At 57.7% G+C, this 19,076-nt stretch overlaps 1 protein-coding gene across 3 annotated transcripts; it reads left to right on the top strand.

Moving 5' to 3' along the window:
- Positions 1-8,309: 8,309 nt before the first annotated feature.
- On the top strand, positions 8,310-18,279 carry BCL2L11 (BCL2 like 11). Of its 3 annotated transcripts, XM_087776629.1 has the most exons (5): positions 8,310-8,393; positions 8,656-9,028; positions 14,047-14,159; positions 17,227-17,344; positions 17,523-17,894. In XM_087776629.1, the coding sequence occupies exons 2-4, from the start codon at positions 8,665-8,667 to the stop codon at positions 17,320-17,322; spliced, it is 573 nt and encodes a 190-aa protein (XP_087632755.1). In that variant the 5' UTR covers positions 8,310-8,393; positions 8,656-8,664; the 3' UTR covers positions 17,323-17,344; positions 17,523-17,894. The 3 variants fall into 3 exon arrangements, with proteins under 3 accessions (XP_087632755.1, XP_087632753.1, XP_087632754.1); XM_087776627.1 differs by lacking the exon at positions 8,310-8,393 and having other exon boundaries at positions 8,493-9,028; positions 17,523-17,899; XM_087776628.1 differs by lacking the exons at positions 8,310-8,393; positions 17,227-17,344; positions 17,523-17,894 and adding an exon at positions 17,916-18,279 and having other exon boundaries at positions 8,493-9,028.
- The last annotated feature ends 797 nt before the right edge of the window (positions 18,280-19,076 follow it).

Below are 19,076 nucleotides of genomic sequence, written 5' to 3'. Positions count from 1 at the left end.
GGCTCCTCTCGCTGAGGACCTTCTTCCCCTCCGCGGGTAAAATGGGGAGCCGTACCAGGAGTTATGGGACCTGGAGTGAGTTGTAAGGAAGATAACGTATGGGGGAGAGGAGAGCCAGCAGCGCTGCACGGGGAGACCTGTGCTCGCCCTGTGTGCGGCATGCAAAAACACGGCATTTGGACTTTGTCAGCCTGGAAACCCTCCTCGCTCCGACTGCCAACGAGCGATGTGTGGGCTTTATGGAGAAGCTGGAGAGCGCTCTCGTGGCGGCACGCCGCAGGGGGGCTCGGGAGCAGCCCGCGGGATGCGGTTATCCTGGCGCTGCTCGCAGTCGCAGCGCCCTGCTGTATAATCCTGCGAAACGGATAGAAAAAAGGACGTTTTATCAGCAGAGCCCCGGGGGGAGGTCAGGGCACTAATTTTATTTGTGCATCTATCCACAGGAGGGAGACAAACAACAGCCTTCTATAAATCTTCCCTCCCTCTCACCGTATTTCAGGGCTATCTTTTCTCTGCTTAAATTGTTCAACGTGAAAACCGTCCAGCGGTTGGGCAGGTGAGCTAAGCCCAGGCACGGGAAACGCTTCTTGGGGTGTTTTCATAAATCCAACTGCACCGTAGAAAAGCCAGAGTCGGCGGGAGGGGCGCTGACCCCAGCAGCCGTGTTATTTTGGGTAATTCACTCCTACGCTGCTGCTTTATCTGCTCCTCCCGGGTCTCGCATCGGGCTCTCGTTCTTCTCCCCGCTGCCGGCAGCAGCCCTGCCCCGGACCGATGCCTCCCCGCAGGACGCGGTGCTGCGTGCCCAGGCTCCGCAGCTGCCCGTCCGCCTGCCTGCAGGTCTGGCAGCACCTTCCACCTCCTTCTTCGCTTTGGGAAAACCTTCTCCACGCCAGGCAGCAGCATGGGATGTTTCCTCCCAGCAGCAGGGAGCGTCTCCCTGAGGCTGGGGCTCCTCTGCCTGCCTTTATGGCAAATAACTCCGGGATTACCCTTTCACGCAGCCTGCTTTGCCTCTCGTTAGGCTTTCTGTGGCATATGGAAAAGCCTTCGGGTTTGACACGAAGCAGCTGGTTAACGAGTCAGCTGGAGCAAGTGGCACTGTGAGGCAGATCGGCTGCAGAAACCCCCTTGTAGCTGGTGGAAATACAAACATTCAACGCTGGGCTTGCTTTATTTCCCCCCTTCCTCCTTCATTTAATTTTCTTATGAGCGGAGCTGGAGCCAGCTGTTCTCTGTCCAGGCAAAAAACTCTGCCAGGCTCAAGTTTTTATACATATAGTAAATATATATGTATTTAGTTCCTCATCTCATAACACAGCATCATACACTGCGCCGTAAAAAAGCACGGAGCGCTTTTCGGAGCGGCGTATGATGCTGCGTAACGAGCACGATGGCGTTTTCACCTGTGTGTTTGCCCCTAACTGGTGCTGATTTCTGCCTGCCCCTCCTCGGGGTGGTGATTCTTTTCGGCAGCGGCTGCGGTACAGGTGTGTCCCCGCCAGATGTGCCGCCAGCCGGGCGGGAGCCTCCGCAGCTTAAATGTCAGCCCCCCTGCGAGTGGAGAAGGAGCTCGCGTGGGTGTAGGAGTTTCACATCGTTATATATGGTAGATAGGTGTTAGCTATAACTCGCCGTGCATCCCTCCTCGCTTGGCAAGCATCCCGTCTGCCTGCAAGCACGGCTCCCGCTCAACGGCTCGGAGCATCCCAGGGAAGCTGGGCACGGGTGTGAGCTCCGAGGATGCCTGCAGGGATGCACCGGGTGGGCTTTTTGCTTGCAATCGCCTTGATTTTATCATTCTGGGCTCTTAGTTTTGCTACGAATGATTATAGCTGAGCCCCGGTGAGGAGTTGAGGTCTGAGATGGGGTAGCCGGTGGGGATGGCTATCGGGATGCCGCCTGCCCGTGCCGGTGCAGGGTCGGGTCCAGGCTGCCCGTGCCCTGTTATTTTCCATTAAACAGCCTTAAAGAGAAGCCCCCGCGCCGGGCACCTGCTCCTGCCATCCCCGCGCACAAGCATCCCCTGGGGAAGCAGGAGGGCTAAAGGGTAAAACCATCCCAGGAGGGGCCGGGCGGCGCGATGGCTGTGGGAACGGGTCCACGGAGAGGCGACCTTGTGGGGTGGAGGCTCCTGTTTTCTAACCGATTTTAAAATGAGCTGCTAAAAAAGAGCTTTGAAAAAAACAACGCACAAACCCAAAGCCCCAGCTGGCGATGGTGATATTTCCTCCACGGCGCACGCCAAATCCACGCTGATGAAGATCTCTAGGTATCCCCAGAGTCGCCCTTTAGAGATAACTCATCTTGGGGCCTCCACCACCCACACGGAGAGGAGAGATTTCCTGGCGCGTGGGTGGCTCGCTTTTTCTTCTGCAGAAAACCCAAGTTTACTCACTTTTCACCCTTTGCCACCGTGCCGTGCCTCGGTGGTGAGCCGGGGCCCCCAGCCAGGGTCGGGTGCTTGCTCTCTCCCAGGTCCTCCATCGCTTGCTGGTGGCAACCATCACCGAGCACCCCTGGCCGAGCCCTTGCTGCCGGCAACGTCTCCCTACCATCGCTTGGCAGAGGCCAAATTTCTTAATCGCAGTTCTTAAGGCATTAAAAAAAAAAGTTTGAGGTTGTTAAGAGTTGCAAGCACCTCACTAATTAGTTAGACGCACGCTAACGAAGCAGTGGTCCTGGTTCCCGTACAGGTGAGGCATTAATGTCACCCAAGGCAATGTCACTCAGCCCCGTTAGGGACAACAAATAACTTCACCCAGCTTGAAATACCATTAACCGGGTAACGAACCACCTCGGGCAGCAGTGAATCAAAGCGACAGCCTTGGGGGATACCCAGGGACCACTCGGGTCACGACGGGACCGTTCTCAGCCACCGCTGCCTCCGACAGAGGCTGCTGCTGCTGAGGGACCGTCCCCTGGCCCATCACCGCGTCACCATTGCCACTGCGGATGTGTGAAGAATAATGACACCCCGCATAGAGATGGTTTAGATGTTTCTTTAACAAACATATATATATGTATATATTTTAAAAAAACACCTACTTATGTATATATATAACCTTTGCATGTTCATAGTAGCCACTAAGGACACGGAGCAAGCTGATGGAGGAGTAATGGCTCTATTTTCTTTTCTTGTTTTCAAATTCAGTGGCTCCGTGCTCACCTGGACCGTGGAGGACCCCGGTTCGGTCCCTGCCTGGCACAGGGGACGCGGACATGAGGCGCGGGAAAGGTGATGCCCGGTCGCTCCAACAGAGCCACCCTTTGGGTGGGAGAGGGGTCGGGGCGGGCAGGGTTTGGGGCTTTTTTGGCGCTGGTGACGTCACCCGCAGGTGCCTGAGCCCGGTGGCAGCTCGGCGCACGTCCCACGGCTGCTCTCACCACATCTGTGCCCAGCTGCCTGCCCCGGCGCAGGCTGCCGTAACCCACGTGTGCCGCCTGCTCGTCCCGCTCCGCCGGGCAGCCCGTCCATCCCCGAGCCCCTCCAGCCCTCCCTCCCGTCCCCGGCCAGGAAAGCTGCCTCCTCTCCCTCCTCTCTCCTCTTCCCTGGCTCCCGTGCCATCTTGGAGGCGCCCGGGCTTCTGCGTCTGCTCCTGCGCTCCCGGCGCTGAAAGCCGGCGGTGCTCGGCAGGGAGCGCAGCACCGTGCCGCGGTAAAGGTCAGGCTCCAAACCCGGCTCAGATAAAGCCTCGTATTTAAGGCATGTGGCTTAAACTTGATTTTATCTGCCAGCGCTGAGTGAAATAGCATTTATCACAATGGGTTGGAGAAGAAGAAGTAGTCATTTTTTTCCGTTGGTGTGTTGTATAATTAAAAATGGGTTTGGTGAGCAGCTGCTTGTTGGGGGTGTGTTTTGGGGGTTGTTTTTCTTTGCGATACTGGGGGATTTTCAGCCTGCTGGGGCTGTGCCGGCAGCGGCAGGGGTCCTTCCCCCCCCCCGGCAGGCACCGTCTCCTTCCCTCCGTCCCTCCTCCCTCCACGCTTCCCGATGGTGGTGACAGTCTGCTGGGGTAGCGCAGAGGGAGGGCTGGGTGGGCGATGCCGCCGGCCAGTGCTGGCCATTGCTGGGGGAGCAGGATGCCGCAGCGGCACGGGATCCCCACCGTCCTTGTTACTCATCCCTCTCCACCTCCCCTCTAATTTCTCCCTTCTCATTTCCATGCGGGAGACAAGAAAGCGCCCTACGGCTGGCGGCATCTCTGCGACACAGATGCCAGCAGGTCCGAGGGGAGCTTTGCTAATTGGCCGTTAGCGCGTGCCGGTGCCGCAGGACGAGGGCTGAGATGTGGCATCCCCGACCCGGCGTCCCCGAGGGGCTGGGGTATGGATGCTGCAGGGACAGAGGCGGCGGCGAGAGGAGGGTTTGCAAACCCCGCTTCTCTCCATCCATGTCCATTGACGAGTGCCGTGCCAGGCTGCCAGAAATTAGATGACCTTTGGGATGTGGCTTCCGTGCAAATACCTCTTAGATGGTTCACAACAATAGGAACGAGGACAAAGTCGAAACAGATTTGTTCCAGGAGGCTGGTGCCGTGATTCACGGTGGAAAAATGCTCTCGGAGAAAGAGGGGGTGAAGCCGGCGGCTGTCACGGCTCTCCAAAATATCGCGGGCACGTGTGAGCCCTGCAAATGCACCAAAATCGACGGCTTAAATTTAGGTGTTTGCAAGGACAGGCTGTTCTCTCACAACGCTTTCCCCATCACCTTTCTGTTCACATGAGCCACCCACGCAGAAACCAAAATGAACAAAGAGGAGAAAATAGCTGCAGCATCTGCCTGCCAGCCCCCTGCCCCGGCAGCCCCCGTGCCTCCGCGAGTGATCCCCCCTCGCTCCGCCGCCGTGCCACGGGTGCCCCGGCATGCTCCGCAGCTCCCGACGGAGGGGCAAAGCCTCGGGTGGCTCCCAGATCCCGGGGGAAGCACTTGGGAAGCGGGTGGTCCCTCGCAGAGCCACGCCGGCTCTGTGCCGCAGGTGCCGCTGCCGGAGGGCCGGGAAAGGAGGCAGAGGCTTCATTTTCAGCCCTGCTTCTGCCTCACCAGTGGGACCTCGGTGTGGAAAGGCGACGGCATTGCCAAGCTGGCACGAGGGACCCTCGAGCCTTTCCCTTCTGCTGCTGGTCCCTGCCTTCAAATTTTTCCCTAATGAGTTTTCCTAATGAATTTGCCAAATTATTTTTTCCCCCACAAACACCCGCAGGCCCTTTTCCTTCCCATGCCGTCGGAGCAGCGTGAAGGGGATGGGAAGAGAGCCGCCAGAGCTGGGGCGGCTGCCAGGAGGGTGGCCAGGGATGCTCCGGCAGCGGGCAAGATCAGCGTGTCAGACCACCCCGGGCCCTTGCCCATCAGCCACGTGCGTGGCTGCTTTTGGGGCGGGACAAGGGGATTTCAGCCCTGGGACATCCCAGGAGGGATGGTTTACAACCCCAGTGCAAGCTTTTGGGAGCAGGGGCCACCTTCCCGTCTCTCTCCGAGCCAGTTTTGCCATCCATCGAGGGAAATCACAGCGCTCTCCCCAGCTCTCACCGCTGGCAGAGAGGTGCCGGCACCAGCGGACGGAGCAGCATTCATCACGGAGGGCAGGGTCACCCCGAAAGCCGGGAGCGCATTTATCATCCAGGCGCTTGGGCGGTGCACGACCCCGTCAGCGGCGAGGAGGCGGCGTTTGGGCTAACGAGCCCTGCCGAGGCCGGCGGCGACCGGGGCCGGTTCCCTGAAGGTTTGCAGCGGGGCCATCCCCTGCAGCCCGTCTCGGCGGCGGCGGCCTCGGTGGCGGCGGCAGGGCAGGGGAGCCCCGGCCTCGGCTGATAAAGGCACACCCTCACGGTGGCAGCTGGGGGACAAGATGTCCCCAGGCGCCGCTGGCTGCTCGCTCAGATCTTGGCCGGCACAGCTCGGGGCTCCTTGGGGTTTTGCCGGGGCTTCTCTTCATTTCCCCGATAAAATTCCCTCCCTTGCAGTGGAGGAAGGCGAATGGCACCCGCCACCCCCGGAGTTAGCAAAAGCGTCGGACATCTGTGTTTTTATAAGGGTGCTTATTGACTCAGGCAAGGGCTGGGCGTCGAGGCAGATGCCAGCGCCGTCCTCGGGCTTCACGCACGAGTCAACATTTGCACAGTAGCTGGGGGCGAGGTGCCGAAAGGCGAGGTGTTGGCCGGGGAGAAGAGTCCCCCCGGTTTTGGGCTGGCGAAGCGCCGGGTGCCGCTGCCTGCTCGCCGGCCTGCCTGCGGCTGGGGCGGTGGGACGCCGGGCGGGATGGGGGGCCCGTGTGCCGCCCCAGCGTCGGCTCCCTCCCCGAGGCGCTCCCCTGCACCATCCCGCTCTCCAGCCGGTGCCTTGATCCGGAGCCTCATCCCCTGCCCCGTGCCATCCGCCAGCGCGATGGACCCGCGGGAGGAGAGGCAGGCGATGGAGCCGCATGGCCCCAGTCACCTCCCCAGCCATAAAACCAGCCCCGGCCGTGTCCCCCATGCCCCCCCAGCCGCGGAGCCACAAGCGGCTCCCAGCTTCGCCCGGGCTTCCCCCCGCGGTTCTGGGGTTGGGGGCAGGAGGCGGCAGCCCCCGGGCCGGCGCGGGGGGCAACGGGGCCGCGGGTCTCCCCGGCTGCCGGCGGGACGCCCGGCCGCGCTCCCCGGCGTGGGCGATGGGGCCGGAGGAAGCTGTGGTTGGCAGCTCCCGGCTGCCAGGGCGCAGGTTTGAGTTAGTCACCACAAAATAATATTGTGATTGTTCATGCAAAACATATCGTAAATGAGGCTGCCGGGGTTTGTTTTTTTTTTCTTCTAGTTTTTTTTTCTTCTATTTTTTTTTTTTCTTCTTCCACGGTAAAATTGGGTGCCGTCGGGCGACGCTGATTGCCGCGGCCGCTGGCCTCCCTCCTGCGCCGCGACACCGGCGCCGTGCGGGAGCCGGGGCGGACGCCGTGCACCCACAGCCTCGCGCCAAGGTGGGGAGCGGGGGGTGACAGCAGGTGTGCGCGGCCGCCTGTGCGTGCACCGCGCGCGGCTGCGGCAGGAGGGGTGTGCGGTGCAGGGGCGCGCGCCGGGCAGCGTGCGGCGTGGGGGGTTTGCAGGTGCTCTTCAAGGGGTGCGTGGGGGTGTGCGTGCGGTGCGCGGGGCTGCGTACAGGCGTCTGTAATGCTTGTGTGCGCGCGGGGCTGCGTCCGGGCATGTGTAATGCGTGTGCGTGCAGAGCAAGCACGTGGAGGTAAGGGGTGTGCACACAGGGCACGGCGCGTGGAAGGTGGGTGCGTGCAGCGCGGTGGGTGTGCAACAAGGTATGCATAGGGGTGTGCGTACAGAGCAGGCACGTGTAAGGGGTGTGTGCATGGTGCATGGGGTGTGTAAGGGTGTGAGTGCACGGTGCAAGGGGCTTGTGTGAAAGTGTGAGTGCAAGAGGGGTGTGTAAAGGTGTGAGTGCACGGGGCAAGAGGTGTGTGTAGAGGTGTGTGTGCACAGTGCAGGGGTGTGTGTAAGGGTGTGTGTGCATGGGGCAAGGGGGGTGGGGGGGTGTAGAAGTGTGTGTGCACGGTGCAAGGGGGTGTGTGGAAACGTGGGTGCACAGTGCAGGGGTGTGTGTAAGGGTGTGTGTGCATGGGGCAAGGGGGGCTGGGGGGGTGTAGAAGTGTGTGTGCACGGTGCAAGGGGGTGTGTGGAAACGTGAGTGCATGGTGCAGGGGGGTGTGTAAGGGTGTGCGTGCATGGGGCAAGGGGGTTGTGTAAGGGTGTGAGTGCACGGTGCAAGGGGTGTGTGTAGAGGTGTGAGTGTGCAGTGCAAGGGGGGTGTGTAAGGGTGTTTGGGCACAGTGCAAGGGGGTTGTGTAAAGGTGTGTGTGCACGGCGTAAGGGGGCTGTGTAGAGATGCGAGTGTGCAGTGCAAGGAGGGTGCATAGAGGTGCGTGTGCACAGCGCAAGGAGGGTGTACAGAGGTGCGTGTGCACAGCTGAAGGGCGGTGTGCAAGGGTGCGTGTGCACAGTGCAAGGGGTTGTGCAGAGCTGTGTGTGCACCGTGCCCGGGCGGCGTGCAGGGCGCGAGCGCACGGTGCGGGGGGACGAGGCGAGGCGTGCGTGCAAGAGGGGCGCCCAGAAGCGCGGGGCGCAGGGCGGCCGCCCCGCACGGCCCCGCACGGCCCCGCAGGGCCCCGCAGGGCCGCGCAGGGCCGCGCAGGGCGGAGCGGAGCGGAGCGGGGCGGCAGGCGCGGGGCGGCGCGGCGCCGGCGGAGGGCAGCGGCGGGGCCGGGGCCGGGGCGGGGGCGGGGCGCGGCGGCGCTGTAAACACGGGGCGGGCCGGCGGCGGCGGCGGGGCGGGCCCGGGGCAGGCGCAGGGCCGCCGCGCACACCGCCGCCAGCCCGCGGCCGGGCGCCCCGCTCCGCCGCCAGCGGGGAGCACCGTGAGCGGGGCCCGGGGGAGCGGAGGGGGGCGGCGGCGGGGGAGGCGGTGCGGGGGCGGGGGGGGGGGGCCGGCGGCGGCGGGACGGGGGGACGGCGGCGGGGGGCGGCGCGGCGCGGAGCTGCCGCCTCAGCACTTTCGGCAGAACAATGGGGCCGGGCGAGGGGGCGGGAGGGGCCGGGCCGGGGCCGGCGGCGGCCCCGCCGCCGCTCCTCGCCTCACGCCGCCGCTCCTGGCCTCACGCCGCCCCGCTCCGCCCGCAGGCAGCCCCGATGGCCAAGCAGCCCCCCGAGGTGAAGGCGCAACGCGAGGGCGAGGGCGGGCGGCTGCCGCCGGCGGCGGCGGAGGGGCCGGGCCCGGCCGCGCAGCTGCGCCCCGGAGCTCCCGCCGCCCTGCCCGGCTCCGCCGCCGCCGCCGCGGGGCCTCCGCCGCGGGGCCCGCCCGCCAGCCCCGGCCCCTTCGCCACCCGCTCGCCCCTCTTCATCTTCGTGCGGAGGTCGCCGCTGCTGTCACGCTCCTCCAGCGGCTACTTCTCCTTCGACGCCGAGCGCAGCCCCGCGCCCCTCAGCTGCGACAAGGCCACGCAGACCCCCAGCCCGCCCTGCCAGGCCCTCAGCCACTGCCTCAGCGCCATGGGTAAGACCCCGGGGGACGGGACGGGACGGGACGGGACGGGACGGGGGGCTGCGCCCGGGGCAGCGCGCGACACCGGCCCGCCGGGCTCCCGCCATCCTCCTCCGCCCGCCGCCAGCACCCTCCGCTCCTCGCCGCCTCCCTTTTCCTTCACAAGGTGCCAAATGCAGCTTTTTATAGTGCCGCAACACCTGCGGCATCCCGCCGTCTCGTTTTTTGGCATGCCGGCGGTGGTGGAGCACCCCACCAGCATCCCACCGTCTTGTTTTTTGGGATGCCGGTGGTGGCGGAGCACCCCACCAACATCCCACCGTCTCATTTTTTGGGATGATGGTGGTGGTGGAGCACCCCCCAGCGTCCCACCATCTCGGTTTTTGGGATGCCGGTGGTGGCGGAGCACCGTGCTGGAGCGCTGCCCTGCCCGAGCGCCCACCGTACCTGCGGGAGGGTTGCGAAAAGCCCCGCCGAGGCCTTGAACCCGCGCCAGGACAAGGCGTGGGGCACACGAGGGGCTGGCGGCGGGCAGCCCCGATGATTCGGGGCCGGCGGCGGGCTGGACGCTCGCCCGGGCAGCCGCGAGTGTGGGATTTCTGCAAGCTGGCCGGGCCCGCCGAGCAAACATGCTGCCGGGGAACACCCGCTCATCCAGCACCTTTTTTTTTTATTATTATTATTATTATTATTTTTGTTCTTTTCCGGGATAGGTCAGTCCCTGCCTGGGGAGGAGGGGACAGAGTTGTTTAATCCAGCTTCCTAGTCAGGGCTTGCTTCTCGCCAGGCTTTATGCGCTGCTTTTGGCCAGGGTTTGCGCGCTGCTGCGAGGTAAGTGACTTCTGGCTTGTTTTTCGCTCCTGTTTCTGTCTCGGCGAGCCGCGCGGTGCCATAGGCGCTAGGGTCACAAAACTCCCGCTTGTTTTGGTGAAACCTGAACTTGGTGCCTGAAAGCAGCGTGGTAGCGGGCGGGCGTGTGTTTACATGTGGCTTACCAGGTAAGGCTGGGTTGAAGCCTCTAGTGGAGAAAACACGCCTGCCGGAGCTGCTCGAGCCATCCAGCGATGCCTTTCCCCTCTCGTGATTAATTCCCCTTAATTGGAGGAAACCTTTTAACTTCTGCCGAGAACCAGGAGAAGGTGGGTGCGTTCCCGCGAGAGCAGGGCAGGTACCGCGTCGGTAGTGCTCCTCCGGGGATAACAAACACCAGCTCCAAGCTTTACATGATCAAAACATCTCTTTTTGGTTTTTTTCTGGTTGTTGTTTTTTTCTCTCCCTGGTTAATGGCTGTGGTTACAGCTGCAGAGGGCTTACTGTAATATGCCCTTAGGAAAGATTTTCTGACATTATTGCAGTTAATTACAGCTTAATGCTAGTTTCACAACCTTGTGTAGCGCAAACACACGTGGCACAGCCAGGCAGGGATGCTGGAGCTCCTCAGCAGGGAGAGCTACAGCCAACGTTTTAGCAGCGAGTGACTTTTGTATTTCAGTGCTCTAGGAAGAAACTGAAGTTTTCCCTGATTTTTCTGAGCTCCTGCTTTTTCATCGCCGTCGGAAAGCTGTTGGAATGCTGGTTTTACTGGAGCCTTTGTTCTGTTATTGTTGCTAGGGTCATCATCCTAAACAACTATAAGCAAATGGAAAATACTTGAGCTATTTAAATGGGACGCTTGGCTACTCTCAAACGCGATTAAGCCGGGAGCGCAGATCTGCGGAGCTGTTTTATCCCCGGTCCGGGACTGCAGCTCCCAGGCTGCGAGTTACCACACAGCTCGCCTCGAGTAAGGGCTGTGGGTTTGCCCCGCACGCACCTTCCTCGGTCTCTTTGCCTTGGCAGCGTCCTGCTGGATGCACGCCGTTGCGTTTTCCGCGCGGAAACGGGTCGGTCCCTCTGCGAGGAAGCAAAGGGTATGATTTGTTGTTGTGTTTTTTATGCGCTGATTTTTATCTGTTGTCAGGCACTGGCTGTGGGCTGAGAGACAGAGAGCCGCTCTAGGAAGCATAAGCAAGTGGCCTTTAATAATAATAATAATAATAATAACAACAAAGAGGCGTTTCCTGTAAGCAAGAGCAGTTTGTGTGCGATAGGTGCTCTTCCGTGGGCAGCGGTGGACCGGTTCCAAGGCTGGTGGAGCAAAGCAAGCTCATGCTCTGCCCTGAAGCTACCTCTTCTAAATCTCATAAAACCTTCCCCAAAGTTTTCAGTGATGTCGGCCCAAATAATAATTAAGCGCTGAAGGTGCCTCTGCCAGACAAAAAAAAAAAAAGGTGGTGGCAGCCCTGGGGAATTACGGGATGCCTTCGGTTGTGTGCGGGCGTGTGAGCGAGCGCTGATCGCTGGAGGAAGAGTTGGTCCTGGCCTGGGAGGTGGAGGGCAGCGATGCTTCGGGGTGTCTTGCTTCTCTGACAGTGCGGGGTACAGCCGGCCGCCTCCAAAGCCATTGTTTTTGGGAAATGAGACAGAAGCAGCGAGGGGATGTTGCGAGGTGGGTAGTGGTGCAGTGCTGGCTCGGCGTCTCTGGGAAGGTGCTCTTGGGGATGAGCAGGAGAGGAGCAGGGATGAGTTTGTTGTGCGTGGGGATGGCGTGCCTGTGGGAGCGCTCGCCGTAAAGTCACTCAAGATGGGAAGCCCACCCTTTGGTGGGGCTGTGTGAATCTTTAACTAATATTTCAGGTCTTTGGCTCTTAATGGGAGCTGAACGTTTCGTCTGGTTGGGTTTTTTGTTCCGAGAGCAGCTCTGTCTAAAGGCACAGGAGTAGTGGAGGGTTTGCACCCGGGTTGTTGAGATGTCCTTGGAGCAGGCGCATGCAAGTGCTCTGTAAATGGGTTTTCCCAGTGCTGTTTTGATCCCGGGGTGTTTTCCTGTGCTGTGGAAGAGGGGAGAGAAGCAGTGTGAACCTCTCCTTGCCTGTGAAGGAGATCTAGGTGCAGTAGGTGAATTTAAGGGGGAAACCTCGAGCCGAGAAGCTGGCGGTGTCGTTCCCGTTGCTCTCGTTGCGGAGCCGCTGCCGTTTTCTCCCCGAGCTTCATGCGCGGCTCATCTGAAGCTGTCCTCCGAGGAGGTTTTCTCCAGGGGCGTTTGTATGACCGAGCCTGGGAGGTGGAGGTGCAGTTTGGGGTTGGTTTCTTTTTTGCTTCTAAGCTGGGGCCGCAGCATCGCCGGGCTGGTCCCCAGCTGGAGCATCCCGTGGGCTAGAGCGAGACGCAGGCATGCCGGGGGTGCTGGTGGCCTCTCGGTTTGTCCCCGTCCCCGCGGCAGCCGTCTTGCCATTGGTGGCGGGTGCTGGCTCGCGGTATGACTGGGGGCCCCCCGAAAGCACCTCTGACTGGTTTTGGGACCAGTTATGACTGGACCCTTTTGACGCTGCTGTTCGGCAGCGCCACAGAAAGTCCTTTCTGAAAACCTCAGCCTGATTTCGCTCTCAGCCACCAACCCCAGCCTTCATCTCTCGAGCGGATGAGCTCTTGGGTGCAATGCTGGGGCAGGGGGGAAGGATGGAGAAGGAGCAGTACCTCTCCCCCTCGCAGTGTTCTCTGCATCCCTGGGTGTCTTCGCATCTTTTTGTCCCATTCCCCCCCCCCCCTTTTTTTTTTTTCCCTCCCCCCCGTCAGCTTAGCTCTTGCTGGGAAAGGCAGCCCAGGGCCGGCTCTGGTGATGGCAGTGGGATTTCGGATGGTCGCTCCGCCCCGGCCGAAATCCTGTTTGTGTTCCCGGAGCGCCGGGGTGGAGTATCGCGAGGGCTGCGCTGCGTTTCATTCACCAGCGAGGAAAATAAATACGCCGGGGCCGTCCTGCGCTACTACAGCATGCAAACAAAACAGATCCCTGAGCCAAGCAGTGCTAGTTTGGCTCGGAAATACATTTTCCAGTCAGGTTGGAGCCAGGCTTTTATTTAAATTTTTTTTCAATTTTTTTTTTTTTACTGCCCCACTAATCCTTTGAATATTTTGAGATTGGAAGCTATTTCTATTCCCTTGCGATTCCTGCTAAGCTGTCGTGCCAAGACACTCTGTTTTGTTTTGTGCGGTGGTTTTCTGGGTTGCGTCGGGTTGTTTTGTTGGGTTTTTTGTTTGGTGTTTTGTTTTTTCCCCCCACAAGGCAGCGTTTCTTGCTCGGATCCCGCACTTGGGTTTGCAGGAGGGGGAAGAGGCGGCGCGGGTACCGCACGGGGCCCTGCCTGGGTCACAGGCTGCTCCTTTCTCCCCCGCTATTTGGGTGATTGCGCGGTGGCTTTATCATGTGTCTAATAACGTCTTAAAATGGAGACTAAAATAGCTATCTATCATACAGTAGCTCTTTTTTTTTCTTCTATAAGCCAGCACCGTTTTCTTGCGTCGGGTTTATTTTCTGCTAACGCGCAGGAAGATGCTGTTGGAGAGGCGGGTGTCCCAGTTCCTCCTGCAGATGGAAAGTCCTCCAGTTTGCTGGAAGCGTGGCTTCTCGGCGTACAAATCCAATTGTGGCTTTCTTCTCAGTACGACAAAACCAATCGTTTTCCTTTTCTCGTTGAGCGTTTCAGAACTGTTTGGGGAAGAAATGTGAGAATTCAATTAAAGTATCCAGACAGAGGTTTTTTAAGGTTAGAGAAGAAGTTGCTGCTGTGCCTGCAAGACAAAGTTATTTAGAAAGAGGGGGAAGAGGAGGTTTTGCTAGGGAAAGAAATTGGAGAGTGGCATCTCAGCATTCCTCCCTATTTAAGAGGGGACCAATGCTTGGGTGTGCCAGAGGAGATGCTCCTAAGGGAAGCCTGTAATAAAAAAATGAATTAATAAAAGCCTAATAATAATAATATAAAAGCAATAAGGAATAAAAGCCTCTCCTGCAACGCACATCTTATGCAACAAGTCCCGTTTGCGCTGCATACCATGTGCATACCCTAGAACTGTATTTTAAAAAATGAAAAAATAGTAATAACAATAATAATAAAAAAATATAGTAGTCTGTCAACTCTTGCTGAGTTTAATAGAGTATTTTTGTTGTTGTTGTTGTTCATCTGTTTCAAATGCTCCGGTTTTGTTCCGTGCAGCTTCCCGGTGGCAGTCTCACGCGCTAGCGGAAGACGTCCAGCCCGAAATCTGGATTGCACAGGAGCTGCGGCGCATCGGAGACGAGTTCAATGCCTCCTATTGTCCAAGAAGGGTAACTTTCATCTTTTTACTTTCCATTTCTTTATGCACGGTCTCTAAAAGGGAAAAGCTTAATCATCTCTGAAAACTAGTTCTGCGGTGAATGTTTCGTTCAGTCAAATGTAGAAAAGGATGCGCGGGTGGTTGTGTTTGCCTGGACGCAGGGGTGTGCTGCCTGCGCCGAGTCGTCTGCTGCTGCAGCGTCATTAAATCAATTAAAAATAACCTTTAAACTGGGACTTGAGGCTTTCGGGTGCGAAGTTCGCAGTATCTTTCGTAGTACCTAGGGCCCGTGAAGCGTGTCGCTGGATAGGCACGGGACCTGACAATAATGAGGAAGGAACCTCTAAAAGTTAAGAGGTGGAGAAAGTTTGGGTATTTTTGGGGTGGCGCTGGGAAGAGCCCCTCTGGAAGCGGTGCCCGGCCGGGAGCTGGGGAGCGGTCAGGTGCCCACTCCGGTGTTTTTGGGAAAACGGGCAGGGAGCGAATGTATTGGGGTTTTGTGCCTGGCTCCCAAACTCCTGCTGCCAAGGATCGCGTGCATGGAAGTGTAGTTGCAAATAAGAAGCAGGGCTGGACTTGGTCTGAAAACTTATTTGTCTTACAAAGAATCTGCCAGAGCTGTTTTGAAACACGTGTATTTATAAGACTGTAAACTCTCTCACCTTTGAGTGTTGCAACAAAAAATAAGTGGTACTAATGCGAAGAAAAAAAAAAAACCACCCCAACCCAAACAACCCCAAAACAAACCAACCCAGAGAGATGAAGTAACAGTAGTTTTCAGAAGAGCGGTGTTAGCCAGTAACTTGTCTGCCGAACGTTATTGACGGCTGCATGTTGGTGCGTGTGGTTTCTGGTCCCTCAGCTCGCCCTTGCGCTCGGCTGTGGGAAGAGGAGTCAGAAGCACGTTAGGTAGAGGGCTCGGTGACGAAATGCTGACTGCCTGGATCTTTATCCGTCCTTCCCGTCTCATGAGTCACTCCAGCAGCGTGTTTCCTTGCCGCTCCCAGGGTCCGTTTGGCGGATGCCCCTAGGCTGGGGCTCTCCCCCAAAACGGGCGCCAGGCTGCTGCGGTCCGGCTCCTTCCGTGCGGCCTCTGTGTCACCTCGCTGGAGACTTCTCCGTCAGCTTTCTTTTTCTTGCCGAATGCTCTGGCTTTCCTGACCAGCAGCAAACTGGTGATAAGCTGCGTTTTATCCCGAATCCGGAACACGCATCTTCCAACCTCCCCCATCCAGGCTGATCCCTCCTGATGCGAAATACCCGCTTTTTTGGTTTAAAGGACGTCTTTTCAATGAAAGGTAGGGACGAAGCCAATCCTGCAGGTGTCCAGAAAGCTGAAGGCACCTGGTAGTGGTGAGCTGACCCAGGAGGGCTGGCAGAAATGCAGAGTGCTGTGCCATCCCTTTTCCTTGCTGACTCCTGGAGCGGTGCCTTAATTTTGGAGTGCAGGCAAGCCCTCTGAGTGCCTTCTGGGAACAGGTTTGTGTTGAGCAGGAATGTCCTGCCCGCGTTATCTCGTGGGGACCGGCTCCCTCGGTGCCGCCCCACGTGGGACCTTGCACGCTGGAAATCTGCGCCGGGCATGTCGCGCCGCTCCGTACAAAACCCGGATCCGTGCTGCCTGGTGTATAAGAGGGCGTGAATTTAACGGGCGGCCGAGGAGCGGTGGGAAGGGGTTTTCCCCACAGGTCCGAGAGGGCGGGTGTGAAGCCGGCAGCGGGATGGGGCGCAGGTGCCCGGTCGCAGAGCGTCACGCAGGTTTGCACGAGGCGGTTCCCAGCACCGAGGCCGAGCTTCCAACCTTCTGCCTTGGGGAGAGAACTGAAACGCAGAGCACTGCGTCCTGCTTGCTAGATGACACAAGCAGAGGCTGTCATGCATGACCCTAAAAACACTTTGTACCTGGCTTAATTAGCATCTGACGAATTCTCGCTCGTTGCGCCCAGAAATGAGGTTTCAGAGCATTTAAGCGATCGGTGTAGAATTATTGTCCCCGATGCACTTGGTTGTTGCTTCGTGGAAAGGTGACTTTTCCTTCTGTGAGCGGTCCGGCTGCTCCGGAGAAAAGGTGGTCTGCAGAGCTGGCGCCCTTTGGCAGGAGGGGTGGGCAGGACGCCTTACCGGCACGCCTGGCGCTGCCGCTCGCGGGGGCTTGCCCTTTAAGCGCATGGTTAGAAATGGGGAACTAAGAGCCCTGCCAAAACGGCACTTGCCGGGCAGGTCGGAGCTGTCGGACGGGTCGGAGCCGCGTGTTCCCCATCACGTTCCCCATCACGTTCCCCATCGGTGCGCCCTGCGCGTCATCCCCCCGGGGAACGTCTCTTGGGCAAGACAACGGGGAATCAGACAACTCACCATCCAGCCCCTCTTAGCCGCGACAAAGCTTGCGGGTCCGGCAAGCGGAGATGGCCACGGGACCCTCCGGCCACGGAGACCAGCTCCACGCCGAGGCTTTTGCCGGCAGAGGGTGCCTCGCTTGGCCACCGCTGCGTGCCCCAAGCTTTGCTGCCTGCACCCAAGCTGCCTGCAGAGGTGGAAGATGTCTTGTTTCAACTCTCTAACTTTTTTTATGCCTCTTTAATAAAGAAAACCTGATTTTGGCGGGTTTTTTGCATCCTTCTTGAAGCCTGTTGGGTTTTTTTGTTTGTGTTTTCCTTGCTCGCTGCCGCGTTGGCAGTCGGGCAGCGCGGGGGGCTTAGCGTCCTGCTGGTGGCGGGCAGCTCCCGGGTGGGTAAATCCCGATGCCCTGGGGCGCAGGGGTGCCGCAGGGTGGATGCTCGAGCGTGGGCTCTCCGTGGCGACAGCACCCCGCTGCGGGGCCGCCTGCGTTACACCCCCGTAGCGAGGAGGGCAGTTTGCATATCGATGTAAACAGCGTAATTTCTGTCTCTGGGGCATGCACAAGCATGATTTTGCTGCACTAAATATAGCCTAAAATCGGATTGCTTTGGGACGGTATAGAGCGGGAGAGGGGGATGTTTGGGCTGTTCTTTTGCCCTAAAAAGAAGGCTTAAAAATAAATGCTCGTTTGGTGATTGCTCCTTTTTCTTTTCGTTGTACGCTGCTGTGATACAAAGATCCCGCACTCCAGGGAGGAGCGTCTTGCTGCCGTGTCCGGCTTGTCGTGTTTTGTGAATGAGGGTGGTGGTTACGCCTGGAGTGGTCTGAACTAAAATCCGCACGTCGTCGCCGCAGGTGGGGACCTGCCTGTACAGCGACTGATGCTGCTCTGCCTGCCGAGGGGATTTTTATTTTTATTTTTATTTTTATTTTTATTTTTATTTTTATTTTTATTTTTATTTTTATTTTTATTTTTATTTTTATTTTTATTTTTATTTTTATTTTTATTTTTATTTTTATTTTTTCCTCTCAGCCTTCCCACACTGTGGCTTCTAAACCCCCCTGACTGCGCTAGCAGGGCTCACTGCTGCTTTGCCAGGTTTCAGACCCCCCGGCAGCATCACACACCTCCCGTGCCCACGCACGGGGACTCGCACGTGACATCCCCGTTGAGCGGCGCCGTGGCAGCCGCCTTCAAGGCAAACATGGCTGGGAGCGGGCAGCTTCGACCCTTTGAGTATTATAAAGCTTTCCATTGAAGGAAAACATGAAAGGTCGCGAGGTTTACTTTCATTCTTCATAAAATGCTTGATTTTGCACCTCTGAAATATCTGCCTGGCACCGCACAAGGCGTTTGCGCTGGAAATTAAAGTCATGGTATTGTTTGGTTTTCTTTTATTTTTTTTTTTCTCCTCTTTCGTTTTAGGGTTTCTTGGATAACCAGGAGGGAAACCCCCAGATCATCATTTTGCGCCTCCTGCGTTACATCATCCGCCTCATCTGGAGGATGCAGTGAGCGCCGGGCGCATCCCGAGGCACCAGGACTTTGTTTACTCGTTAGGAAAGTCCAGGGAGGACGGACGGACGGACGCGGGGCTCCCCGCGCTGCCTGGCTCCCACCCTGCCTCTCCCCCGGGACCCGCGGCAGGGGCTGTCGTATGAGGGTGGACATCCCACGCTGACCTGCTGGGACTCTGATGCAGGATTTTGTCCGAGAGTGGTGTTTACTGCGTTTCTCTCAGCTCTTTCATTATTTTTTATCTTTTTTTTTTTTTTTTTTTTTTCCAAAAGAGTCTCAGAGAAAATACTCAATGGCAATGGAATAACTTTTTTGTCATCGTTTCTGGAAACGTGTCGGCTCCTCTGGGATAAACCCTGCAGCGGGGAAAAGGAAAGCCTGAGCCAGCTGATGGGCAGAGCCACCTTAGTTTGCCTTGCAGGCCTTAGCAGAGACTGGCAGAGCCCTCGCCTCTCCCTTTGCCTCCTCGGCATTTGCCCACGAAAAAGGATGGCGATGATGGAAGAAGGGCAGAGGGATTTAATTCAGCACTTCTTTTACCTGTAAATACCTAATGCTACCCCAAATCCACCTTCATTTGCATAATGCAAATAGCCTATTTCCTGCTGACTGATTTTTTTTTTTTATATATATATTTCTTTTTTTTTTACACTCTGAATTTCAAGACTTAGCTGTCAGACTCCCAGGGTCCAAAATATGACAACCAACCAAACAAACAAAAAACCAATCCACCAGGTTGCCTTTTTTTAGAAATTCTTTCTATAAAATGTGTGAAAACACTTACATATTGTATAATATTATATATAATATATAATGGTGGCGACTGAGTAATTCAGCAATAAAACGTTCTCGGAGGCAGGTAAAAACCTTTCCCAGCACGCTGCAGCTTTGCACCCGGAGACGACAGCTCCTGCTGCGTAACTTCAGGAACTGTTTTAAGTCATTGCTTCTACCTTGGTCTTGAACCCAGGAGGGTTTTTAAGGCGATGGATTTTTTTTTTCTTTTTTTCCTTTTCCCTGGGATCCTCTGTGTTCAGACAGGACAGCCTGGAGCAGGGGGATGAGCGG

Source organism: Nipponia nippon, unplaced genomic scaffold, assembly GCF_047370975.1.
Source record: "Nipponia nippon isolate SJK-2023a ecotype South Korea unplaced genomic scaffold, ASM4737097v1 scaffold_4, whole genome shotgun sequence".
NCBI lineage: Eukaryota > Metazoa > Chordata > Aves > Pelecaniformes > Threskiornithidae > Nipponia > Nipponia nippon.
Note: the sequence above shows the minus strand (reverse complement) of the source record. Positions and strands in the feature narration are given on the sequence as shown.